This window comes from Prionailurus bengalensis, chromosome E4, assembly GCF_016509475.1.
Source record: "Prionailurus bengalensis isolate Pbe53 chromosome E4, Fcat_Pben_1.1_paternal_pri, whole genome shotgun sequence".
NCBI lineage: Eukaryota > Metazoa > Chordata > Mammalia > Carnivora > Felidae > Prionailurus > Prionailurus bengalensis.
This window is the reverse complement of record NC_057360.1, coordinates 1,550,590-1,574,260: the sequence shown is the minus strand read 5'-3', so window position 1 is coordinate 1,574,260 and position 23,671 is coordinate 1,550,590. Positions and strand designations below refer to the sequence as shown.

Genomic DNA, 23,671 nt, shown 5'->3' with positions numbered 1-23,671 from the left:
GGGGGGCGCGGGCGCGGCGGGGCGGTGTCGTGCGCGCGGGAGCCGCCGCCGGTGCTGCTCGGCGACTGTCCCGGAGCCGTTCGTGTCCCGCAGGAGCCCGGCACAGGTGAGCGCTTCGCGCCCGCCTCTCGGCAACTCGGGGCGGGGGCGCGGCCTCGGCTTCCGCTGCTGGCGGTCGGCCGGGCCGCGGCGGAAGTGCAGCCGCCGTGGATCCGAATCGAGGACGCGTCCCTCCATTTTGGGCGCGCGGCGGCGGTGGCGGCCGGGAGGGCGGCGGTGGGGCCTCGGGTCCCTGCGTGCGGCGGCGGGGACGCGGGAGGCTGGCGGGCGGGACGGGGACACGGGGTGGGGGACGGGAGGTGCGCTGGCGGGCGGGACGCGGAACACGGGGGACACAAGGACGGGGGCGACGGGAGATGCGCCGACGGGGATGGGGGAGCCTGGCGGACAGGACGGGGACACGAGACACGGGGGGACGGGAGGTGTGCCGGCGGGGATGGGGGAGCCTGGCGGACAGGACGGGGACACGGGGTGGGGGACGGGGGACGGGAGGTGCGCCGACCGGGATGGGGGAGCCTGGCGGGACGGGGGACCCGGGGGCGACGGGAGATGCGCCGGCGGGGATGGGGGAGCCTGGCGGGCGGGACGGGGGACAGCGGGTACCGGGATGCCCTCCGGCTTGGCTGCCCCCGGCCCCCGGCCCTGAGGGGAAGGTGATGCGGGCTGCTCGCCCCTGCTCAGTACAGCTGGATCCTGTGTTCTCACCGTTTCAAGGCCTCAGAAGGAGCCCCCGACAAGGCCCGGCGGTTGGGGGGGGGGGGGGACGGGAGCTGGCCGGGGAGGCCTGCACGGGGCGCGCGCACCTGCCGCCTGCACCAGAGCGAGGGTGGTTACGCGGGCAACAGCTGTGAGCAGGGCCCGGTGTGTAGACCCGGCTGCGCCGCCCCGCTTAGTCGCCGAGCGCTGTCTCCGGAGGAGGGAGAAGGGTGAGCAGCAGCGGCCGGGCCTTCCCTCTGGACATTTCTGTCACTCTGGGAGCGGTCCGGTGTTTGCCTTGGGCCCAGCTGTGCGAGGGAGGCGGTCAGCTGCCGGGGCGGGTGGGACGTGGCAGGGTGCGGAGGAGGGCGGGAGACCCTTGCAAGCACCTGCTCTGCGGCCAGCCCGCTGTCCTGTGCGAGAATGGTAGCATTTTGGGGCCGCCTTGGCAGTGAAGTTAGCAAGCACGTGGCTTGGGGACTTTGTGTTCGGTCAACAGCGTTTTTCTTTTCACACTGGAGGGAGGCCTTTCCGTGTGTGATGGCAGAGAGGCCCGTGTGTCCCGTCCTGGCCGCTCTCCTCCAGGAGGTGCTACTGGGACGGGCCTGCGGGGTCACAGGGGTGGGAGGACGCGTGCGCAGCGCAGGTGCACAGACCTTTCTGGTTTCATCTTTGGGAGCACTTGCTGACAAGGTGGTGGTGTCCCGAGGGGGTGCTGGCCAGCCTTTTGTCTCAGCCACCAGACCCAATGTTGCTGGAAGTCCCAAATCTTAGTTGTCTTTTTTTTTTTTTTTTTTTAATTAAGCTTAGGGACCTAACGTATCCACTGCATAGCTTAATTAGTTTAACCCGGAGTATTTAACCAGGTAACAGAAGGTAAGTAAGTGTTCAGAAAGGTGCTGCGTCTGCTCACGGGCCTGTTTACAAACCCTCTGTTAAAAGTCGGGGGGGCTGTGTGTTTCAGGTCCGTGAAGTGTTGTCGGAGACACGAATGGCATCTTCGTGTGGAAAGTGCCGGCTCTCGGCCCCGGTGGCCCACATCAGGGAATCAGAGCCAAGGCCGGGGTGTGGTGGTGGGGGCGGGGGGGGGGGCTCCCGGGAGGGGGAGGGGTGCGAGAGAACAGAAGAGACGGCACACTTCCTTCCTCTTTCTTGACCTAAGTGTTGAAACAGGCCGACTTGGCTGTTGTCACCTTCCTTTCTGTGCCCCTCCTCCGTGCCCTGAGATGTGCCCTGCCCCCTGCCCCCTGCTTCCCTACTGCTCCGCCCACTCCCCGTGAGTCCTCAGCCAGGTGTGACCCCTGTGACCTCACCCCCTAGCCCCTCTCCCCGCCCCATCCAGTGCCAGGTGATGCCATCTCGGCCGGTGCTGGGCAGAGGGCGCTGTCCCAGCTCACACGTAGCCCCGACGCCCCCTAATCACTAGTGTATGCTGCTGGGTTCTTTCATCTGCCCACCTGGCCGCTCTCTTTCTAAACAACCGAGGCCTGTAAAGTACCTTCTCAGGCGATTAACAGTGAAGAAATGCAGCACTTATGAAAGATTCTCCCCCGGGGGCGGGCGGGGTAACGTAACCCTCTCCTTCCTGAACCCCTGGAGGAGCTGGGCCAGGGGTGTGTGTTCGTGGGCCCAGAAGGCCGGGCCGGGCGGGGTTGTCGAGTTGGGCGGGGGGAAGGTGACTCTGCTCAGACCAGGCCCAGCTGGTTTGGCAGGTGACACAAGGCTGGGGGTGGGGGGTACTGGGGTGACCGGGGGAACCTGCCGGTCCTGAGAGCTGGAGGCACCCTGCAGCCGGGTGAGCTCTGAGGAAGGGGGGCCCACAGCTCCCGGACTGTGTGAGGTTTCCAACGAGGAACGGGGCTTCCTGGGCGGGGGCGGGTGGGGGTGGGGAGTCAGGACAGTGGTGGGGGTCCGCCCGGCTGGCCGTGGGGTGACACATGCTTGGGATGCATTTGGGACTTCAGCTGTAAGACGAAGGCTGAATGAAAGAACCCCAAATTTGCTATTCGCCACGGATTTGGAAATAGTTCTCTCCTTGTTGGTGGGTTGTAGGAATGTTAATTGTACATCCGTGATTTTCCCAGAGGGTTGGTTTCTTAGGGTTTGTATTTCATGTAGATAATGTGTTAGAAATTAAATACACTTTAAAGCCTTTGTAAGACCATGCGAATTTCTCTGTTTATTTAAAGTAAGCTCTATGCCCAACGTGGGGCTTGAACTTACGATCCGAGGTTAAGAGTCGCATGCTCTACCCACTGAGCCACACGCCCTATATGGGAATTTATAAATCAGAAAAGCCATCCTTTGTGGCCGTGCCTTGTTGTATAACAAGTGATCCGGTCACTTGGGCGCAAAAGTGTTGTGCAAAGCGCAAGCCGCGCGGTGCCTTCGTGTCCTGCTGCATCCTGCTGCTGTGGGTCCCTGGTGGGCACCACAGTGGCACGGTGGCGAGGTCATCCTGGGTAAAGTGACTCCAGCTGATACACGCGCAGCGGAAAGAACAGCCTCTGGGGGTCCCAGCTCTGCTTGCGTTTCTGTCCTTGGGAAAACCGCTTAACACCTTGCACACTTCAGGGTCGGACTCCTCCCCTCCAGAGGCCTTCCTGGTCCTAAGATCTTGGCCAGTTAAGCGTTTGGGGAGGTCGTGAATGAGTGTTCAGTCTGCGAAAGGAAGAGCCACGTAAGCGTGTCCACGGTGACGCCGGCGTTTCCTTTCCGACTTTTCAGACTGGTGTTCGAAGATGCCGAGTCGGAAGTTCGCCGACGGGGAGGTGGTACGGGGTCGCTGGCCCGGGAGCTCGCTTTACTACGAAGTTGAAATTCTGAGCCATGACAGCGGCTCCCAGCTCTACACCGTGAAGTACAAGGACGGGACGGAACTCGAGCTGAAGGAGAGTGACATCAAGGTGCGTGCCCCTCGGCTCCCCCAGAGGCGGTCACGCGGTGCGGGAAGGGCCGCCATGTGGCTGAGCTCAGGGCGGTCCGACCTGGCCCCCAGCAGGGCCGCGCTTCGGCTTTGGGTCGGACGCCGGGTCCGCCCTGGGGACGCACGGCTGCGCACGGCGGCTTGTCCCCGGGAGGCTCCCAGCCTCTTGGAGAAGACCTTCCATGGGTCTTCTCCCCCGGGGGTGGGGGGGGGGGGTGGGGGGTGGGGATCGTTTGGCGGGCGGTGCTGTTGTGCATGGAGGTGGGGGGTGGTCCCAGTCTCAGGCTTGCAGGGGACACCTGGGCAGGTGCCGAGGCCACACAGGGAGCTCGGGGTGGAGGGCGGCATGCCAACGGCTTGGGGTGGGGGGGGTGGGGGAGGGCACGGGGGTGGTTACCCAGAGGGCCAAGAACGTGGTGGGTGAGGAGTGGGTTAAACGGGAGCAGAACTGGAGGGGTCTGGGCTTCGTCCTGACCACCAAGGATTTAATCAGGAGACTGACGCTGATTAGACTTAAGTCTGGCCCGGGGCTTCTCGGCGTGTCTGTGAGCGCCTGGGCTCAAAATGATCTGATCCCAGGAGTGGAAATCATATGTAAAGTACCGGAAAGATGGCTCTATTTTCGGATGGAGAAAAAGACATACAGAGTAAAAGCTCCAACGTTTTTTTTTTTTTTTTTTAATTTTTTTTTTCAACGTTTATTTATTTTTAAGACAGAGAGAGACAGCATGAACGGGGAGGGGCAGAGGGAGAGGGAGACACAGAATCGGAAGCAGGCTCCAGGCTCTGAGCCATCAGCCCAGAGCCCGATGCGGGGCTCGAACTCACGGACCGCGAGATCGTGACCTGGCTGAAGTTGGACGCTTAACCGACTGTGCCACCCAGGCGCCCAAAAGCCCCAACTTTTTATTGTTAGAGTCAACAAGCCTAAAATTACTTTGTGAAAATGCTATAAAAATTTCTCCACATCTGTTCTCGATTTCATTTTTTGTCACAGGTCAGTAAGAAACGGTCTTGAACCGGTGGCCTGTGGCCCGGGGGGGGGGGGGGGCAAAGTTCTTGAAGACAGGGGCAGATAGTAACTGTTCTAGGCTTCCTGGCCCATCTTTCCGCAGCGTGAGCGCGCCCCCGGCAGGGCAGGCCGGGAGTGGGTGCACGTGGCTGTGTTCCAATAAGATTTCATTTGTGCACACTGACATTTGAATTTCAGGGGTTCTCAGGTGTCACAAAGTTGCATTTTCCTTCTGCTCTTGTCTGCAATCATTTAAAAAGTGTCGAGCCACGCTTCCGTCCTGGGCCACAGGGACTCAGGTGGGAGAGGAAAGGGCGGGGTGCGGCGTCGCTGAGCGTAATGCACCTCGCGCCCGTTTTCCAGACCTGCCTGTGCGTGTCGCCCAGAGTGAAATCGTAGGACCGAGTTTCTTGCCGTCCGTCCCGGTCCCATCACCCGTTAACCCAGTGGGCTGGAGGGAGCCCTTCTAGTCTGTGCGGTTGGAAAGCACACGGCTCGCTGGCTTAGGCGCGGTCATTCCGCGTGGCTCTGCCTTCTGAGAAGGGTCCCGCGTGTCACTGGCCGGGCCCAGCGGGCGCTCAGATGGCCTGAGGCCCGGGGTGGTTTCAGAGCCGACGGTACCGGGTCTGCCTCGTGGTAAAACTGTGCCTTCTTGTCCCTCTCTAGCCCTTGACTTCCTTCAGGCAAAGGAAGAGCGGCTCAGCCTCCAGCTCTCCCTCCAGACGCCGGGGGAGTAGGTCCAGGTCCCGCTCCCGATCCCCGGGCCGACCTCCCCGAAGCTCCCGCCGATCCGCCTCTGCCTCGCACCAGGCCGACATTAAGGAGATGAGGAAGGAAGTGTTGGAAGTGAAGTTGACCCCGCTCGTGCTGGTGGGTGCACACGGCTCGCGCGAGGCCTCGGCCCTCGTCCGGGGTCGGGTCCCCAGCAGGCTTCCCTCCGTGCCGTGCCGCCAGACCGCCTGCAGCAAGGGACCTCCCATCCAACGCGACGGCTCGGGAAGGCCACACCCTCACGCGGGGGTCGGGAAGGGTAGGAAGCGCGAGGCTCTGGTGACCGGTGGAAAAGAAGGTTCAGTTACGAGAGTGCTGTGGTTTTAAAAGATACTGTGTTTTTTAACATTGTGGTTTTAAAAAAGAGCAGTGTTCACGTTGGAAATGGAGGAGGACTGTAGCTCGAACTGAAAAAGTTTTACAGTTTATAGATGTTCACGTATAAAAGGACAGTGGGACGTCACTGGGTTCTAAAAACGCATTCTTGGTCTGTCAGTGTCATTGCCCTTGACTTCTCTCCCACGACGGTAACTTCAAAGGAGTTGCTTTCCGAGTTGAAGCTTGGAAAGGTCGTTGTGCAAGCCTGTAGGCCCCTGTGCGGTGGCTGTCTCGGATGGCAGGCTAAATAGAAATGATTTTCTTTTTGAAAGTTTATTTATCAATTTTGAGAGAGAGAGAGAAAGAGAATCCCAAGCAGGCTCTGCACTATCGGTGGGGCTTGGTCCCATGAGCCGTGAGACGGTGACCTGAGCCGAAATCAAGAACTGGACGCTTAACTGACTGAGCCACTCAGGCGCCCCTAGTAGTGATTTTTAAGAAAAATAATTGAATAAGCATGATCTTTTATTCTGTTCACTTAATGTTACCTCTTTACTGGGTAAAAGGCACACAGACTTTTAATAACCCTAAGCAGCTGGATGAAATACACACCGTTTTGAAGCTAGATTTGTAAATTTTAAAATATATTGGGAATAACCTACGTTATATTTTTGTACGTCATTTTTGTCGTATGGTATTGTTTGGATAGACCACAGATTCTACAGACGTGACGTCATTGTTAAAATGCCTTGTGGGTAGGCTTTTAGCCTCTTCTCTAAATTTGCACTGTGGTGAGCAGATATGCTTATACAACATCTGATGTTTCCTTCAGATAAATTTTTAAAAGCGGAACCGCCAGGCCGGCAGTAGTGCGGGTTTGAGGCCTTTAATACACGCTGCTAGATCGCTTGCGCAAGGTTTATACCACTATCTAGCGTGTGATGCCCATTTTCTCATTCTGAGAATTACCATAATTGGCCTCTTTTTTTGGCCAACGCGATGGCCAAAGAGCGTCCGCCCACCGCTCCACCTCGCGTTCTGAGAATTGCTTGTGAGCTCGAACGTTCCGTCCGACGGCGGCTCTCCTTACCAGGCGGGTGACGCGTGCCGCTTTCTGTCACATTTTCACTTGTAGCATTTAGTGCCCGTTACATTCTTGCAGTGTGACCTTCCTCCAGTCCTGGTGACCCGAGGGCTGCAGGCTGGCCGTGTTCCTCCCTGGCGGAGCCCGGGGCCACCACGGAGCCGCCGCGGGAGTGAGGACGGTGTGTTGCCCGGGAAAGACCATCGCTGTGCTGCGTGTGGCTGTGACAGTCACCGCACCTTGTTGCCGTGGGTGCCTCATCGTGACCTTTCGCAGTAACTTGCCTCACTGCGTGAGCGTCCTGTCAGCTGGCACCCGGCAGAGTTCCCGCAGTACGGGGTCACGGCTGTCGCTCCGTGCCGCGGAGAGCGAGGTATTTGCCGAGCGGCTTGTTGGCACTTTGGTAAACTGAGGTACACGTTGAGCTTTCTCACCGCTCAGTCTGGCTTTGATTGGAGCTAGAATCTGACACCACATCACTGCCGTCCTTCGCCAGTGGGCCTCCCGAGGACATACTTGCATTTTTAACTTGCTTTTCTCCTGTTGGTTTATTAGTGTGATAACGTTATCAGCGATGTGGACGGGAGCTCGGTGACAGATTTCAGCCACGCGTTGCCCGGAAGGTCTTTTGCAAGCTGATGCACTTCCCCTGTTCGGTGCAATAAATGCTCTCCGCTGCCTGATGAGGGTGCAGGTTCGCGGCCGGGGACCCACAGGCAGGCAGAGAGAACACGGGGCTCAGTAGAAACCAGGCAGCCGGAACCCAGCAAGGAGGCAGTTTGTGGGTCATGGGCAGGGCTTCCCCAGTGCCTGCTGCTTGTTAATTTCGCCTTGGTGGCTGTTTTGGGCCAGTGAATGTCTTTCCCCCTTTTTCCTAACCAGTGAACGAACTAACTGAGTTTTGCCTTATCTAACTCCTAGCGAATATTATTAGTGTTTGCCCTTGAACAATGGCATTATAACATTGAGTCTGCTTGTGTTTAAAAAATGAAAGATCTTGTGTAGAAATTTATATTGTCAAATCCAGTCACTTAAAGATTGGGGAATTCTAATCGATTTTAATCCTCTTCCTTTTTAACAAAAGTATGCTGAAATCCCTCAGAGTTGAAGCTGTGAAAATCTTTGTTTTATTGCTTGATTTCATAACAACATTCGGACATCATGTTCTGTTTAATGAGGTCTGATTCTTTCTTAAGTTCACGATATTCCGTCTTCTTCGTTTTAGAAGCCATTTGGAAATAGCATCAGCAGATACAACGGGGAGACTGAGCGCACCGAGAGGGGTGGCATGCCTCACAGACACGCTGAGGTGCGAGGTGTCCCGTTCCTCCCCCCACTTTTTCTCTTTGTTACAGTGACTTTCCCTCAAGAATCACATTGGAGGGGCGCCTGGGGGGGTCTCTGTCGGTTGAGGGTCCGACTCTCGGTTTTAGCTCAGGTCACGATCTCACGGTTCATGAGTACGAGCCCCGTGTCGGGCTCTGTGCTGACAGTGCGGAGCCTGCTTGGGATTCTCTGTCTCCCTCTCTGTGCCCCCACCCTGCTGTCTCTCTCACTTGCTCTCTCTCTCTCTGAAAATAAGTAAGTTAAAAAAAAAAATCACATTGAAAACCAGTGTTTTCTTACAATCTTTTCTAAAATTCCGTCCTTAAATTAAGGCTCAACATAATTTAACAAACGTATTCTTGTTAGTAGATGGCTATATTGAGATCCTGAGTTAGTTAATGCGATGGCATTAATGATAATTACTGACCATAAGTTTATTTTTTATGTTTTTTAAATTTTTTAAGTTTATTTTTGAGAGAGAGAAAAAAAATGAATGAAGCGGGGAGGGGCAGAGAGAGAGGGAGACACAGAATCGGAAGCAGACTCCAGACTCTGAGCTGCCAGCCCAGAGCCCGGCGCAGGGCTTGAACTTGTGAACGGTGAGATCATGACCTGAGCCGGAGTCCAGCTGCTTAACCCACTGAGCCACCTGAGGCACCCTGATAATTATTGACTATAAATAGTTAGTGTTTTTTATTTTTCAACTAGGAGAAATTCCATCTGTTAGAGGAACGTAGTTACGTATCTACACAGTATAGCCTGCGTCCTAGAAGAGAAGAGATAAAAGCGATGGACTCAAAGGAAGAAAACATTGTTACAACGACAAGATCTGCGTTGCTGAAAACCTCTCAAGCTCCAGCCACGCAGACCAAGGACCTGGAGTTTGGGGGAGTCCCTGGTAGGCAGCGCCCCCTGCTTGGTGCGGAGGGGGGGGCGGTGGGGGCACGAGCCATCGCGGCAGTGGCGTCAAAGGAAAGGCCTTTCTCGGGAGGTATGTGAGGCGGCCAGGTCACAAGCCGGGTGGGGGCCCGCGCTCGCTGTTAGTAAGTGGGCGGTGATTGAAAGTAGTGACGACCTATGAGCTAGTAAAAGAAAATACTTTCGGCCGGTTCCAAGTCCTGCATGGCTTAATTGCTTCGTGTTTTGTAAGCAAACCCTGTGGGCTAGCGGGTCTGTGAGAGACGGTGTCCCGAGGTGCCTAGAATCTGTGCACCTGCTACGTGGGAATCTGTTCTGTTAGAAACTTAGGTGTATAGAGTGCTTTACTTCTTTAAAAAAGAGGAGGCTGATGGTTTTAGATGTTCTGATCTTCAGCTTGCTGGAATCTCAACTTGTCTGCTCCCTAGTGGATGGAGTTGACACGTTTTGGAACCTGGTTTCTGGGGCGGAGGGCAGCTGTCCGGTGCTGGCTAGCGGCTGATGTCCTCAGTGGCCACGGCACTTGCCCACCGGGCACGGCAGCTGCAGCCAGGAGTCTGTGATGGCCCGTTAGAAATCGCTTTCAGGGGTTAGCCAGGCTCCAGTTCTGACTTCAGAAGTCCCAAGGGGTCTTGACAGAGCGAGATAAACTGGACTGAAATTCAAGCCTTGTCTGCAGGCGTGCTTCTCATCATGCTGGGACTGCCCGCCTGCCTCTGCCTGTTGCTGTTGATGTGTAAACAGAAGGAGCCCAGTCTTCTGAACTTCCCGCCTCCGTTGCCGGCCTGGCAGGATTTGTGGGAAACCAGAGTGTTTGGGGTCTACATCCTCTGGTTTTTAATGCAGGCTCTGTTCTACCTGCTGCCAGTCGGGAAGGTAAGTTTCTGCTGGTGGGGCTCATTGTCCCGGGACCTCCTCCCTCCTCAACTGATAAGCTCCCGAGTTCCAGGGACCTCAGTTTGTATCTTTATTTTTCTTTAAGAAAAAAATTTAAAAAAAAAAATTTTTTTTTTTTCAACGTTTATTTATTTTTGGGACAGAGAGAGACAGAGCGTGAACGGGGGAGGGGCAGAGAGAGAGGGAGACACAGAATCGGAAACAGGCTCCAGGCTCTGAGCCATCAGCCCAGAGCCTGACGCGGGGCTCGAACCCACGGACCGCGAGATCGTGACCTGGCTGAAGTCGGACGCTTAACCGACTGCGCCACCCAGGCGCCCCTTAAGAAAAATTTTTAATGTTTATTTATTTTTGAGAGGGAGGGAGAACAAACGTGAGCAGGGGAGGGGCAGAGAGAGAGAGAGTCACAGAATCAGAAGCAGGCTCCAGGCTCTGAGCCGTCGGCACGGAGCCCGACGCGGGGCTCGAACTCACGGACCGTGAGATCGTGACCTGAGCTGAAATCGAGAGTCGGACGCTTAACCCCGGCCACCCACGTGCCCCTGGTGTTTCGTGTTTAAGATGAATTGAGACATTTCTGAATAGTTATTTTGGGGAGCAAGCTGTGGCCGCCGTCGGGCAAGTGAGGGTTTCATTCTGACTCCTCTCGTGGGAGGCGTGTGTCTGTCGAGCACCTTTGGTGCGGGTGTGCCGTGCGCGATTGCCGACGGAGAGACGGAGTGCTCCTCGCGCGCGAAGTGCTCCCGGTCTCTTGGAGATAAAGGATCACGTGCGACGGCTGAGGGACCGAGCATGTGCACCTGTGTAGGTAGAGGAGCGACAAGTACACGAGGCGGCGCCCGCGGCTAGGTGGGGCGCGGGCGCACGGGGGCCTCGCCGACGGGAGACCGCAGGCGCCTGCTCTGCTTTCTCAGTGGTGGGGAGCGAGCGGTGGACGAGATCATAGAGGGTTTTAAGTACGCGGAGCCGGTGGTGGCGCACGCGGGGGCGGGGGAGGGTGGCCGTTCCCGCTGTCGCCGCTACCACGGGGGCGCGTGCCGGAGACATCCTGGCGGAACGGCTCCGCCGGCGAGCGGGTGCCCGTGAGACGCCTGCCGCTGGCCGCCGCCTTCCCTACGGGGGTCCTGGTTCTCCTCCCGCGTGTGGGAATCGACGACGACGTGGGACGCGAGGCTGTTTAAAGTCTTAGGTGAAGAAAATCCCTTTCTCTTCTTTTTGAGGTTGTGGAAGGAATGCCCCTTGCTGATGGAAGAAGGCTCAAGTACAGACTCAACGGTGAGTTGTTGTTTTCACGCCAACCAGTGAGCGCAGGAAGCCTGCGCGCGTCGCGCTCCGCCACCCGTGGGAGCCGGGTCCAGCCGGGCGGGGGGGGTGCGGGTGTGGGTGCGGGGACGGCGCCCGTCGCTTCTCCCTGGCACGCGGTTTCATTGTCCTAGTACGGTCACCGGTCGCCGTGTTTGTATTTTATCGCCCTGGGTCACCGCCACGGTCTGGGGAGGCCCGTTCCGGCTTCTCAGCCACTCCTCCCCCACCCCCACCCCTCACCCCCCGGCTCCTGGCCTCTGGCGTCACTTGGCTGGGTCCACGGTGCTTTTTCTGGAAAACTGTCCCCAAAGTGTCCTGTGGCAGCTGCGTCATTCCTGTCACGTCTCTGCTCAGAGGAGCCCTCGGGTCCCTTTCTCTCCTTTTTATGTATTTTCTTAGTTTTAGTTTTTAATTTAATTTAATTTTATTTTTTTTTAAATTTTTTTTTTTCAACGTTTATTTATTTTCGGGACAGAGAGAGACAGAGCATGAACGGGGGAGGGGCAGAGAGAGAAGGAGACACAGAATCGGAAACAGGCTCCAGGCTCTGAGCCATCAGCCCAGAGCCTGACGCGGGGCTCGAACTCACTGACCGCGAGATCGTGACCTGGCTGAAGTCGGACGCTTAACCGACTGCGCCACCCAGGCGCCCCTTTAATTTTATTTTAATTGCAGGGTAGATAGCGTTCGGTGTTCCACCGGTCTCGGGTGCGCTCTGGTGACTCCACGTTCCCCTGTGTGACCCAGTGCTCTCTTTCTGTCCCCATCGTCCTGTTTATGGGCCTCCCCGACAGTCCCGGGCCGGGGGCCTTGGTTGTGGGTCCCTGGGGACCCCTGGTGCCGGGCAGGGGGCTGGCCTGCAGGAGGCTTGTGGGCTGTGAGCACCGGGCAGGTCTGTACCTCCGTCGGGTACGGCTGCCCTACTCTTAGGAGAGTTCTCCCTAAAGGGTTTTCCACTTTAACAGGACTGTGTAGACTGTCCTCCTTTCCTTGGGAGTTACATTGTACATTCTCATTCTTGGCCTTTTCAATCCTATTCCTATCGCTTCCTTTTTCTTTTTTATGTTTATTTTTTAGAGAGAGAGACAGAACGTGAGTGGGGGAGGGGCAGAGAGAGGGAGACACAGAATCGGAAGCAGGCTCCGGGCTCTGAGCCGTCAGTACAGATCACGGTGCGGGGCTCGAACCCACGAACCGTGAGATCATGACCTGGGCCGAAGTCAGATGCTCAGCCCCACCAGGCACCCCAGTCCTGTCACTTTTTACCTTTCTAACCGTGGGTACTTTATCCTGTGGCTTATTTAGCGCCTGCTTTGTGAAGTCCTTCTGCTGGATTCTCAAAGGACAGCTGAAGATCCCGTAGGTGCCTTTTGTGCCGTGTGGAAAACATCGAGCCTAGCTCAGTGCCCGAGCCGTGGTGGGTGCTTAACACTCACTTGCCGCTGTCGGGCGTTTACAAACTTTTACCAGATTTGCTGCTGTTAGAACCAGTGAGGCTGAGTCGGGACGGTGGGGAGGTTCTTCTTGCCCTCTGGTCTCTTGACCTTTGTGGGTTCTTCCTGGGCGCTGATTGCCTTCTTTTGTAAAAGGTCCTGCTTTCTGTTTTCAGTCCCCTGGGAGGGACTGTGAGGGACCGTGGCCCCTCCGACAGGGCGCCAGCTGGATGGCGGCCCGTGGACCAGCTGCCCGGTCCTTCGCTTTCAGATTCCAGATTCCCCGTCTGGTTCCTCTGCCTCCGTCGTCCTCGGTCTCTGTTGGTGAGATTTTACCCCTCACACAGGAAGCGCCCAGGACATCGTGCAGGGTTCATTTTAATGCCCGTGGGCCACAGGGCAGGAAGCTGTTCCGTCTGCTGCCGTTTTCCTGTAACATTCATACATTTTACGAGAGTAAACGAATGGTTTAAAAAGCTGAAGGGAAAGTTACAACCGTTCGGAGTTACCCTAGGGCCAAAACCTGGCCTGCGGCGCAGGCGGGTTTAGACGGTGGCCCAGAGACTGCGCAGTGCCGCACGGGAGCCGCCGTGTTAGAGTCCGTGCGGGAGCCGCGGCCGCCTCTCTTCTGTTTGCTTGTCGATCCGAGCGTGGCGGCTCTTGGGGCGCTCCCTCCGGACGCGTGACGCCTGCTTTGGCTCGCGGAAGAGGCAGGCCGGGCACGCGCGGGCCTCCCGGGCCTCCCGGGCGCCGTGGAGTCGGGAGTTGCCTGTGACCCGATGGCCCGTGCGCACTGGGCTCTTTGAGGCCCGGGTCCTGGGATCTGTTCCCCGGGAGGTGGGATGTAGCTAGGATCTTCTGGAACCATCGCGGGTAAGGCGTTTCAGGTAAAAGTACACTGGTGTAACTGCCAAGATGGCCCCGCGGATTGTGTGTGTGTGTGTGTGTGTGTGTGTGTGTGTGTGTGTGTCTGTGTGTTGGGCACAGCTCTGTTACTGATTTGGGCTCGAAGGTTAGGATTATGTGAATTTTGGGATTCTTCTCTGCTGTTTAATAGTGAATTTCTGTGCACTTTTAGCTTTGTTTTCATGAAAAGCACATATTGATGATTCACAGTGAAAACGAATAGCATATGAACTATTAAAATATTGGAAAACCCGGGGCACCTGGGTGGCTCAGTTGGTTAAGCGTCCGACTCCTGTCTTGACTCAGGTCATGATCTCATAGTTTTATGGGTTCGAGCCCCACATCGGGCTCCAAGGTGGGCACAGCGCCTGCTTGGGACCCTTTCTCTCCCTCTCTCTGCCCCTTCCCCATTCGCGCTGTCTCTGTCTCAAAATAAATAAACTTCAAAAACAAATTAAAATACTTGACCCGTATGAGGGATCCAGCGTCTGTATCGAAGACCGGGGCGTTGCCTGCTTGCCCGCTCGTGTGTTCTGAGCCCGACTCGTGCGAGTAAGCTCGGAAGCGATAACGTTGCGGTGTTTCCTCAGGGTATGGATCTTGCGAAGCCCGGGTGTCACGTGCACGTTTTCTCTTTCTCTTTAAAGGGTTCTGTGCTCTCCTCCTGACGTCTGCGGTCATAGGAGCAGCCGTCTTCTGGGGCGCGGACCTGCACTACGTGTACGGCCACTTCCTTCAGTTCGCGCTAGCCGCTGCCGCCTTCTCCCTGGGCCTGAGTGTCTACCTGGCGGTGCGGGCGGCAGGGGCACCTCCCGGTGCCCTGGCCCCCTCCAGCTCCGGTAAACACCCCCCCCCAACCCCCACCCACCCCCCCCCCCCCGCCAGCTCCAGGTCACAGCCATGATGAGGAGGAAGAAATAACAGGATGGAAAAAAAATGGGAAGGAAGATGCGCTTAAAGGGAGAGAATCTATTCGCTATTTTTTCCGACTTTCCTATTCATCTCTGTTCCTTTTTCCGTCACTTGATGACAGTTTATTTTAGTAACTTTTTTATTATAGTAACTGACATTGTAGTAACTTAGCATCACAGTTTATGACAGTTTTCTTTTTTGGTCTCATAAACGTCCTTAAAACGACCCAAAATAACAGAGATTATACATTGGTTGATTCTGACCTTCAAGTATTCAAATATTTTAAAAACTCAGGTTGCTTATTTTAAAAAAATGGTGAGTCTTTGTTTTAAAAAAAGCTCCAGTTCCCTTAAAATCAGGGCACCTGGCCCTAGGGGCCTAGCTGCTTCCAGCCAGGGTGGGCACCCTCCGGCCTCCTCGGTCCTCGCCTCTGCCCATCTGCCCACGCCGGCGCCTGCCAGGCTCCCTGAGAGGCTGAATTGGGACCCTGGACGGTAGACAGCAGGGCTTATTTTAAAGCCTCACTGTTGCCATACTGTTTGGGTAAGAACTTTTCCCTTTCCAGGAAATGCCATCTATGATTTCTTCATCGGCCGTGAATTGAATCCTCGGATCGGTACTTTTGACCTCAAATACTTTTGTGAATTGCGCCCTGGATTGATTGGATGGGTATGTCTTCTTTGTTTTTAAATTCAGTTCAGGAGTACAAATTAGTCTTGTGTTTAGAAAAGATTTTTAGACAACTTAAAGTGGGAGGTGGTATTTTTTTAGGAGTGATTACAGCTTTCCATGAGTCTGTATTTCAGGTATTGTTATTCCCGTAAGTAGAGTGCACAGGGTTAAGGTGCCCTGTTCCAGGTGATTAAAGATGGAGAGTTTGTTTTATTTTGCTTATATCGGTACATTTAGGTAGGAAGGTGATCGTGTAGGTGAATTCACGTGAGAAAAAATATATTTTCCCTGTCTTTAAAAGAAAAGAAAATGCATTCTGACCCAATCGTAGACCTGAGGGCGGGTTGCAGACACACAGTCAGGATTCTCTTTGGCACCTCGCTCTCCCCCTGTGTCCGTATCCGCCCGGCAGATTCCCACTGTCACAGTGATAGTAGCTGAATCCCCAGGCCTTCTTTCTGCCTCCCCCCCCCCCCCACTTCCTCCACCATTGGCCCTTTTCTGTCCCGGGCCCCTCTCTCGAAGGCCCTTCGAGCCTGTGGTTGCGGTTCAGCTTTGTCTCCTGAGGCTTTCCCTGCCTCTCGTGACCGTGACATTTGCAGAGCGCCGGTCACGTACTTTGTCAGGGGCCATCGCGTCCTCATGACTGGAGTGAGTGACGTAGTTCTGACCGGAGTACCGGGAGGCGACCGGGGGTCCTTCCCGGAGTGCCGCTCCCGGGTTCGTGGTGTTGGCGTCACCCCTGCAGGTCGCCGTTGTTGCTACGGGTCTGGGCGGCGCCCTGAGACCGCACCTGCCCCTTTTCTTGTAGGTGGTGGTGAACCTGGCGATGCTTCTGGCTGAGATGAGGCTGCAGAACCGAGCTGCCCCGTCCTTAGCGATGACTCTGGTTAACAGTTTCCAGCTCTTGTATGTGGTGGACGCGCTCTGGAACGAGGTAAGGCATCTTAGGGGCAGAGGCCCTCGAGTCTGGCGGCGTTGAGTGTGGGCGGGCGGCCTCCGACACGGGGTGAGGAGGGCTGCTGGGAGGAGGCGGGGCGCCCGTCCACGCGGCGTGGTGAGCGTGTGCATCAGCTGCTCCTTGGCGCGAAGTATTTAAGATCTGTGCGTGTGTCCGGTTCCTATAAATAAATCCTAATTTCTTAATCACCGTGTCAAACGAACGTGGACGGATAGATCAGCACGGAGTTAGGGTCCTGCTCTTTGGATCGTCAGGCGGCAGCCGGTTCTTAAATAGCGCAGGTGTTTTGGTGGTGGTGCTTCAGAATGTACAGAATAGCTCCCGTCGGATGCATCTTAAATGAGGAGTCGTGATAACCAGGGAAACGGGTGTAAGTAAAGCTGAGCTCCTAACACGTGCCCTTACTGGCACATGGAGACGTCATCGGTGTTTTCGGGGCACCTGGGTGGCTCAGCCGGTTGAGAGTCCGGCTTCGCTCACGTCATGATCTCGTGGTTCGTGAGTTCGAGCCCCGCGTCGGGCTCTGTGCTGACCGCTCAGAGCCTGGAGCCTGCTTCAGATTCTGTTTCCATCTCTCTGCCCCTCCCCTGCTCATGCTCTGTCTCTTTCTCTCTTTCAAATGTAAAACGTTAAAAACAAAAAAAAAAGTCTGATCAGTGTTTTCTAGTTCTTGAAGACTGGTTTATATTTTCCTAATCTTTGTTTCAATATATTCCCTTTAAAAATCATGTATTCCTCAGGCCTGTTTTACTTTATCAATTTCCTGTTACCTTTGTAACCTGTGCCTCCAGGTTTCAAGTTGAGTTTTCTTCCGGTTTTAAAAACAAAATCAGGGTCGCCTGGTGGCTCAGTCGGTTAAGCATCCACCTCTTGATTTCGGCTCAGGTCATGATCTCACAGTTCGTGAGTTCAAGCCCCACATCAGGATATGTACAGACAACGTGGAGCCTGCTTGAGATTCTCCTGCTCTTTCTCTGCCCCGCCTTCTAAGTAAACTTAATAAAAACAAAACTGGCCTCCCTACATCACCACGTCCGAGTCAGTCTTCACGACAGTGTGTTGACCTCTCGAGTCGGAGGCTTGGCTGCTGCACCGGGTCACGGAGTCGCTCAGGGTGACTCGGAAAGCGTCATGTTGCTATTTCCGTAATCTGCCTCTTGTTCGGTCAGGGCCTTTCAAGGTAAATAAACCTCAGCTACGAGTAGCCGGGGTACGGATTTTGTCAAGCTCCTGGCTCTGCGCTCTGAGAACTGCAGGCCCGTGGGGCACCCGCCGCTGGGGCCTCAGAAGGTTCCAGGTCCCCCCCAGAGGACTTGCGGGTGGGTGTCCTCCACTGTGGTGCAGTCGGCAGCTCCCAGGGGGCCGGCACCTTCCGTCTCAGGAGCCCGGTGATGCTTCACTGTTGCTTGGGTGTCACAGAGATGTCTCTTTACACTCCTTTCTGGTGGCGTTTCAGCGATGAGCAATTCTTCTAGCTTGCTGTCACGCGGTGGGAGTCACCATGGCCCTCGCTAGAAATTCATGTGTTCCAGAGATTTCGCTGAACGGTGACTTCTGTTGATTTCTGTGAAGGCGGTTTGTCGCAGGTCCTGGGGGTCGAGCACTGGAGTTGGGGGTGGTTTTCCCTGTGTGTCATCAGTGCCCCAGCTCTGTGGACAAAGGGGCTTGACTTGATGATTTTCGCTGGCATCTGGCTGTGGCTGGGTAGTGAGGCTGACTCCCCTTCTTGTTAGTTGGTTGACCTGAGGGAACGGAGGACGGTAATTAGATAGAAGTGACTTCCCTCTGTCTGCAAGGCTGTCCTGGGAGCGCCTGACCAGGCAGGGGCTGCCCGACAGCTCGTCCCTGCTCCTGTCCTGTGCACCAGGCTGCTGGCTCCCGGGAGATCGGATGGCAGGTCCTGAGAGCCTGTGTGCACGGGGATCGTGCTCGGGGATCGGTGCTCTTGAGTGTGGCCTGAGGGCCCGGAGGTTGTGACTTCGGTTTTCTATTCCATGGTCCATTTGCTTGCTTTCTGGAAGAAAGGGGTCTTTGGAGTTCCCACCTTTTCCTTTCACCTGGGCCTCGGACCCCTCAGTGGAGCTTGCTCCCTGCTTGTCCTGCGTCAGCCGCGTGGCCTGAGGTTGGAGGTGGTTAGACATTCCCTCGGGCCGGGCCTTCTGAGTTTGACCTCAGTGGCGTCTCCGATCTGGAGTCCGGCCTGCAGGTGTCTGGGCCCAGCGGTGATATCTGGCGGCTTGCGTGTGCGGGTCAAACCCTGTTCCTGCATCATCGGCGGAGGGGGAAGCAGGGGCATCCCGTGTTGTGATCAGAAGGGAGACGGGTGCGCGCGGGGTTGATACGGGGCAGCCGGCGGTGTCGACATTCCTCCAGCAAACGCCGAAAATGCTGACTGTGTAGCGCGCCAGCCGTGCGCCGCGTGCTGGGGTGACGGTGACGAGCTGGAGACCTGGGGTCCCTGCCAGAGTGAGGACTTGGCACGCCCACTGTGAGCGGGTGCGGCATCCGACAAGCGCCTCGTCTGGGGGGTCCAGGGGAGGCAGCTGGGGGGTGACTGGGGAGCCGGAGGCCGAGGTCGGAGAACGGCCCGGGTGAAGGCGGGAAGCATGAGAGGCGTTTTGGACACGTGTCATTTCCAGATCGTGGGATGAGAGGGTACCGTGAGCGGGGATGAAGGCGGCAAAGTGACCTGGTGAGGGACACGGGCCCAGGAACCAGCACCCCTCTTCCCCCCGCCTTTTTTTTTATGTTTATTTGTTTTAGAGAAAGAGAGAGAGTGCCAGCAGGGGAGGGGCAGAGAGAGAGGGAGACAGAATCCGAAGCAGGCTCCGGGCTCTGAGCAAGCTGTCAGTGCAGAGCCTGACAGGGGGCTCGTACCCACAAACCGTGAGATTGTGACCTGAGCCCCCGGCGCCCCTCCCCTCTTCCATAACTTGCAGCTGCTGTGCCCTCCCAGAGCCCTGCATCCGTTTGTGAACCGGTGCTTTGTTTGAACACTTGGAACACAGAATTTTCATTCCCCAAGTGTTTTGTTGTTGTTGTTGAGAAAGTGTGCGAGTAGTGGGGGGGCGGGGAGGGGGGGGCGGGGGGAGAGAGGGGGAGGGAATCCCAGGCAGGCTCCTCACTGTCAGCACAGAGCCTGATGCGGGGCTTGATCCCACGACCCTGGGATCACGACCTGAGCCGACATCAAGAGTCAACCGACTGACGGCCGACTCGGGCGGCCCCGCCCCCCTCCCCAAACGTTCTTAAAATTTGCGTTTCCCTCTCTTTCCTAACAGGAAGCACTGTTGACAACCATGGACATCACCCACGACGGGTTTGGGTTCATGCTGGCGTTCGGAGACCTAGTGTGGGTTCCCTTCATCTACAGCTTCCAAGCCTTTTATCTGGTCGGCCACCCAAATGAAGTGTCTTGGCCGATGGCCTCTCTCATCATCGCCCTGAAACGTGAGTGCCGACCTCTGTGTCTGTGGATCAAATGTCGCGCACGGAGTCTCTTGGGCTCTCGTACGGGCCTATTCACAACGCGCCCTCGGAGAGGGACGTGATTAGCTCAGGTGTGAAGTAAGTGGTTTGATGAGTCATTTGAAGAGACGCTTGCCCTGCAGAGAGAATGGGTGCTTCGTTCCTGGGGTGGTTTTTCTTTGCAGCGGCTGCTCTTTCTTGGTGGGCGTCTTGAAAAGCAGGGAGTCTGGTCCTGCCGTGCCAGCCCGGACTGCCCTCAGGGGCGGGGCGGCGCGTACGAGCACAAGTGGGGGGCCCGCCGCCCACTGCGGCCGTGTCGGAGGCGGTCGGGACTGGTCTCAGGGGAATGGCGGTCCGAGTGGCCTCGGTGGGGGCGGGTGCTCGACCTGAAGTGTAAACTGTAGCGGGTAAAGTGGGATCGGGTGACATGCGGAAGCGGGGGAGGGCAGCCTGGCCGGAGCCGAGGAGCATCGCGGGTGGTCTTGGCTGAGTGTCACGAGCGGCTCTTCCGTGACGTGTTTGGTAAATGCCTCCAGCGGGGGCGGGGCAGGAAAATTAGCGCGACCTCCAAATATTGGGAGTTTTGCTGCTCTGATTGGCATCCCGGGGAGGAGATTTAAGGCGAGGGTTAAAATTAGGGTTCAGTTTCAACATTGGTTCGGCTCCTGCGTATCACTCGAGGCGGTCCGCGTAGTTTGCAGGTCAGCAACAGACGGGGGCTCGTTCCTTCCCACGCTATGGGGGACTGACAGACAGACTCGAAGGCTCATGGCCAGCGGTTGTTGGTCAGGGCCTCTCAATCTGACGCTCTGAAATCTGGACGAGAGCAGTCGGCGGGCAGGGGATTCCATGTGTGCGTGTACGTGCAGGTTCTCGTCCTGCTTCGGATCCAGGCGGCGTCCGTGTTCTGGCTCGTGGGTGTGACAGCAGCAGCGGGCCCCAGTACTGCTGTGGTTCTAACCGGGGCCGGATTAGCGTTCGTGTGTGGGTGGCACCGTATCGGTTGGTTTTGTGTCCCCCTGTGGATGAGGAAAGCGGTACAGTAGTGACATTTCAGGATACTCCTCTCTTGATGTCCTGAGGTGACGGGGGTTTGAGTTTTTAAAAAATGTTTATTTATTTTGAGAGAGAGCATGCGAGCAGGGGAGGGGCAGAGAGAAAGGGGGAGAGAGAGGATCCCAAGCAGGCTCCACAGTGTCCGCGCAGAGCCTGACACGGGGCTCGATCCCGCAAACCGTGACGTCGCGACCTGAGCCAAGATCAAGAGTCCGACACTCAATCGACTGCGCCCCCCGGGCGCCCCTTTAATTGTTCCTGAAGAGAGCAGAGTATTCTCTACTTTGGAAGTTTCCTCAAAGCACAGAATTCCCAAGTGGAATCACTGATGCTTTTAGATATTAGATTGTATCTAAATTGTTAACACGAGATTTTAAAAACATTACAGTTTGTGGATATGTGATCTTCCGACGTGCAAATTCTCAGAAAAACGCATTCCGGAAAAAATCCCGCTGATCCAAAGCTTGCACGTAAGTACGGGTGTATATTTATGAGGTTTACGTCACATAAGGATTTTACGTCCGTCTGTCTGGAGGTGATCATAGATGTCTTTTTACTTTCTCCTAGATTTGAAAACCATTCACACTTCGACGGGAAAAGACCTTCTGGTTTCTGGCTGGTGGGGCTTTGTTCGCCACCCCAATTACTTGGGTGACCTCCTCATGGCCCTGGCGTGGTCCCTCCCCTGTGGTGAGCGCGGCGGGCAGAGTCGAGGCGGGGCTGGCGGGGGTGGGGGGGCGGGGCTGGCGGGGGTGGGGAGGGTGGGGGGCGGGGCTGGCGGGGGTCGGGGGGGTGGGGACCGGAAACGTCACCGACGCTTGTGCCGTGACCCAGGTTTCGGCCACGCTCTGCCCCACTTCTATGTCGCCTACTTCGCCGTGCTGCTGGTGCACCGGGAGGCCCGCGACGAGCGCCACTGCCGCAGGCGGTACGGCCTGGCGTGGGAGCAGTACTGCCGGCGCGTGCCCTACCGTATCCTGCCCCGCGTGTACTAGCCGCCCACGCGCCTGCCCCGCGGCTTCGCCGGGAGACCAAGAGAAGGCTCCGGAGCGAGTCTTCATCTGTCGCACCGACGGGGTCTTACTTTTCTTTCTGAGTCCGGACCTGGGTGGGGGGGGGGGGGGCCCGGTGGTCTTCTAACGCAGCCACGCCTGCGGCCGCTCGGTCCTGACGCCGGACGGAGGACAAGGGGGTCGTTGGGATTTGCTTTGTGCCGGGAGACGGGCCGTCCTTGAAGATGCACTGAGACAATCCCGGTGACGTCTGCGGGTCTCCGGGACTTTCCAGCCGTGACCGTTTCGTTCTGTCCTCGTGTTTCCTAAGTGACACCAGCCGCCCCGTGGAGCCTCGTCCACGTCTCGTGAAGAGAACTCGCGTCCGCTTGCTTTTGAAGTAAATCGTTCGTGGGCGACGGGATTTGAAAGAGGACTCGGGTCCCGTGTCCGCTGCCGTGAGCGGGGACCCGGTGCTCTCTGTGAGCGGGGACGGGGCCGTTCGCAGGGGCAGACGAAGGGAGACCCTCAGCAGTTCGCTTACCCTCCGCTTCTGAACTGCGCCGGAAAGTGTAAGTACACAGATTTTATGTGATATGTGGGGGCTGCAGGTCTCTCTGTACAGTATTTTGAATGTGAAGTAAGCGTTAGGACTGAGGATCTTTTTAACGAAAACGTTTGCAGTGTTTTAAATTAAATTTTATAAAGTCATACCTGTCGATTAAAAATTGTGAAACCATTAGAATTCACTTGACGTTGTCTAAAAGATGCCGGTAAGACCCGGGAGGGGTGTTTTCCTTAACCCAAAGCTGGCGGATTTGGCTTTGCTACCTCACGCGCAGGTGTCCGTTTTGCCTTTATAAACTGTTGCAGATAGAAAAAAAAATTAGAATCTATATTTTTGGAGTCACAGCACTATTTAAACATTTTTACACAGATTGGTTTTTGAAAACTTGCCACTTCGGGCTAATATTTTTGTACGTTTTTGACTTTTTTAAGATAAAACCGTGATTTTGCTACGGGTGAGGCCACGCTGTTTATACTGTAGCTCGTACGTCCCTTGTCTTCACCAACGCTCCTCCCCCTCCCCGTGACGGGGGGCGGCGCTCCTCTTTAGAAGCCTGTTGATCTACGGATAATTGAAGGGAAGAGTCTATTTTGTTTGGTCATTGGTCCGTTTTAGTTTTGTTTTTGTTTAACAGAGGTGCGCGGGGCAGCCGTAGCTGTGAAGTTCTAGTCGATGCAGTCTCCTAATCAATTGTCCTGTAACGGACCAGTAGCAGATTCACTAAAAGATTGTATTTAAATTGTTCTCGGGATCTTAACTGGGGGGGATCGAACGGAGCGTCTGGGGCGTCGATGCATCTTGTAGACGAGACACCGGTCCGCGGTGTTGTCCTGCGTTGCCGTGGGCGCCGTGTGTGACTTTGCTCCGTGAACGTGGTGGTGACGCCGGCGGCCTCTGGCGCCCTCGCCCGCACCCGTGGTCTTCGTGTCTTCCACGCTGATGGAAGCAAGCAGCTTTTCTTGCGCTTTTCTCCTGCGTCGGAAAGAGTGTCCCATCGTGTCCTCGAGTCACCAACGAAGCTTTGGGGGAGGAAGGAGGAGGTCTAGTTCTTTCTCTGGTAATGTGAAAAGAGCCTTTACCAACATAGTGCTGCAGTTTCTGGATATCAGCTCTGATTTGTTTTTAGTTGTTTTTGACATGTTTGACAAGTTTTATAATGAAGTTTGAAGTTGGAAATAAAGTTGAAAATAAAAAAGATGTTGGCCTTTGCGCCTCAGAGCCTCTTCCTTGTGCCTGTGACTCTGGGATCGTTGGGGCCGACACGGGAGCCCGTGGGTGAGCACCGCCCACCCTGCCTGCATCGTGGCTCTCAGAAGGTTGGAGAGGGGAGGGAGGGGTTAGTTGGGGGCTCGTGGCCGTGCGTTTCGTCCTGGTTGTTTGCGAGGAGAGA

General features: G+C 56.1%; 1 protein-coding gene across 1 annotated transcript; it reads left to right on the top strand.

Annotated features, from left to right (window-relative positions):
• On the top strand, nucleotides 1-23,486 carry LBR (lamin B receptor). Its single transcript, XM_043568527.1, is given in 15 exon segments — nucleotides 1-106; nucleotides 3,484-3,662; nucleotides 5,361-5,564; nucleotides 8,093-8,176; nucleotides 8,902-9,091; nucleotides 9,791-9,987; nucleotides 11,229-11,283; nucleotides 14,300-14,491; nucleotides 15,130-15,233; nucleotides 16,048-16,173; nucleotides 19,479-19,647; nucleotides 21,110-21,162; nucleotides 21,164-21,191; nucleotides 21,289-21,411; nucleotides 21,556-23,486. Coding segments are annotated over 14 exon segments (1,851 nt in total). The 5' UTR covers nucleotides 1-106; nucleotides 3,484-3,497; the 3' UTR covers nucleotides 21,717-23,486.
• The last annotated feature ends 185 nt before the right edge of the window (nucleotides 23,487-23,671 follow it).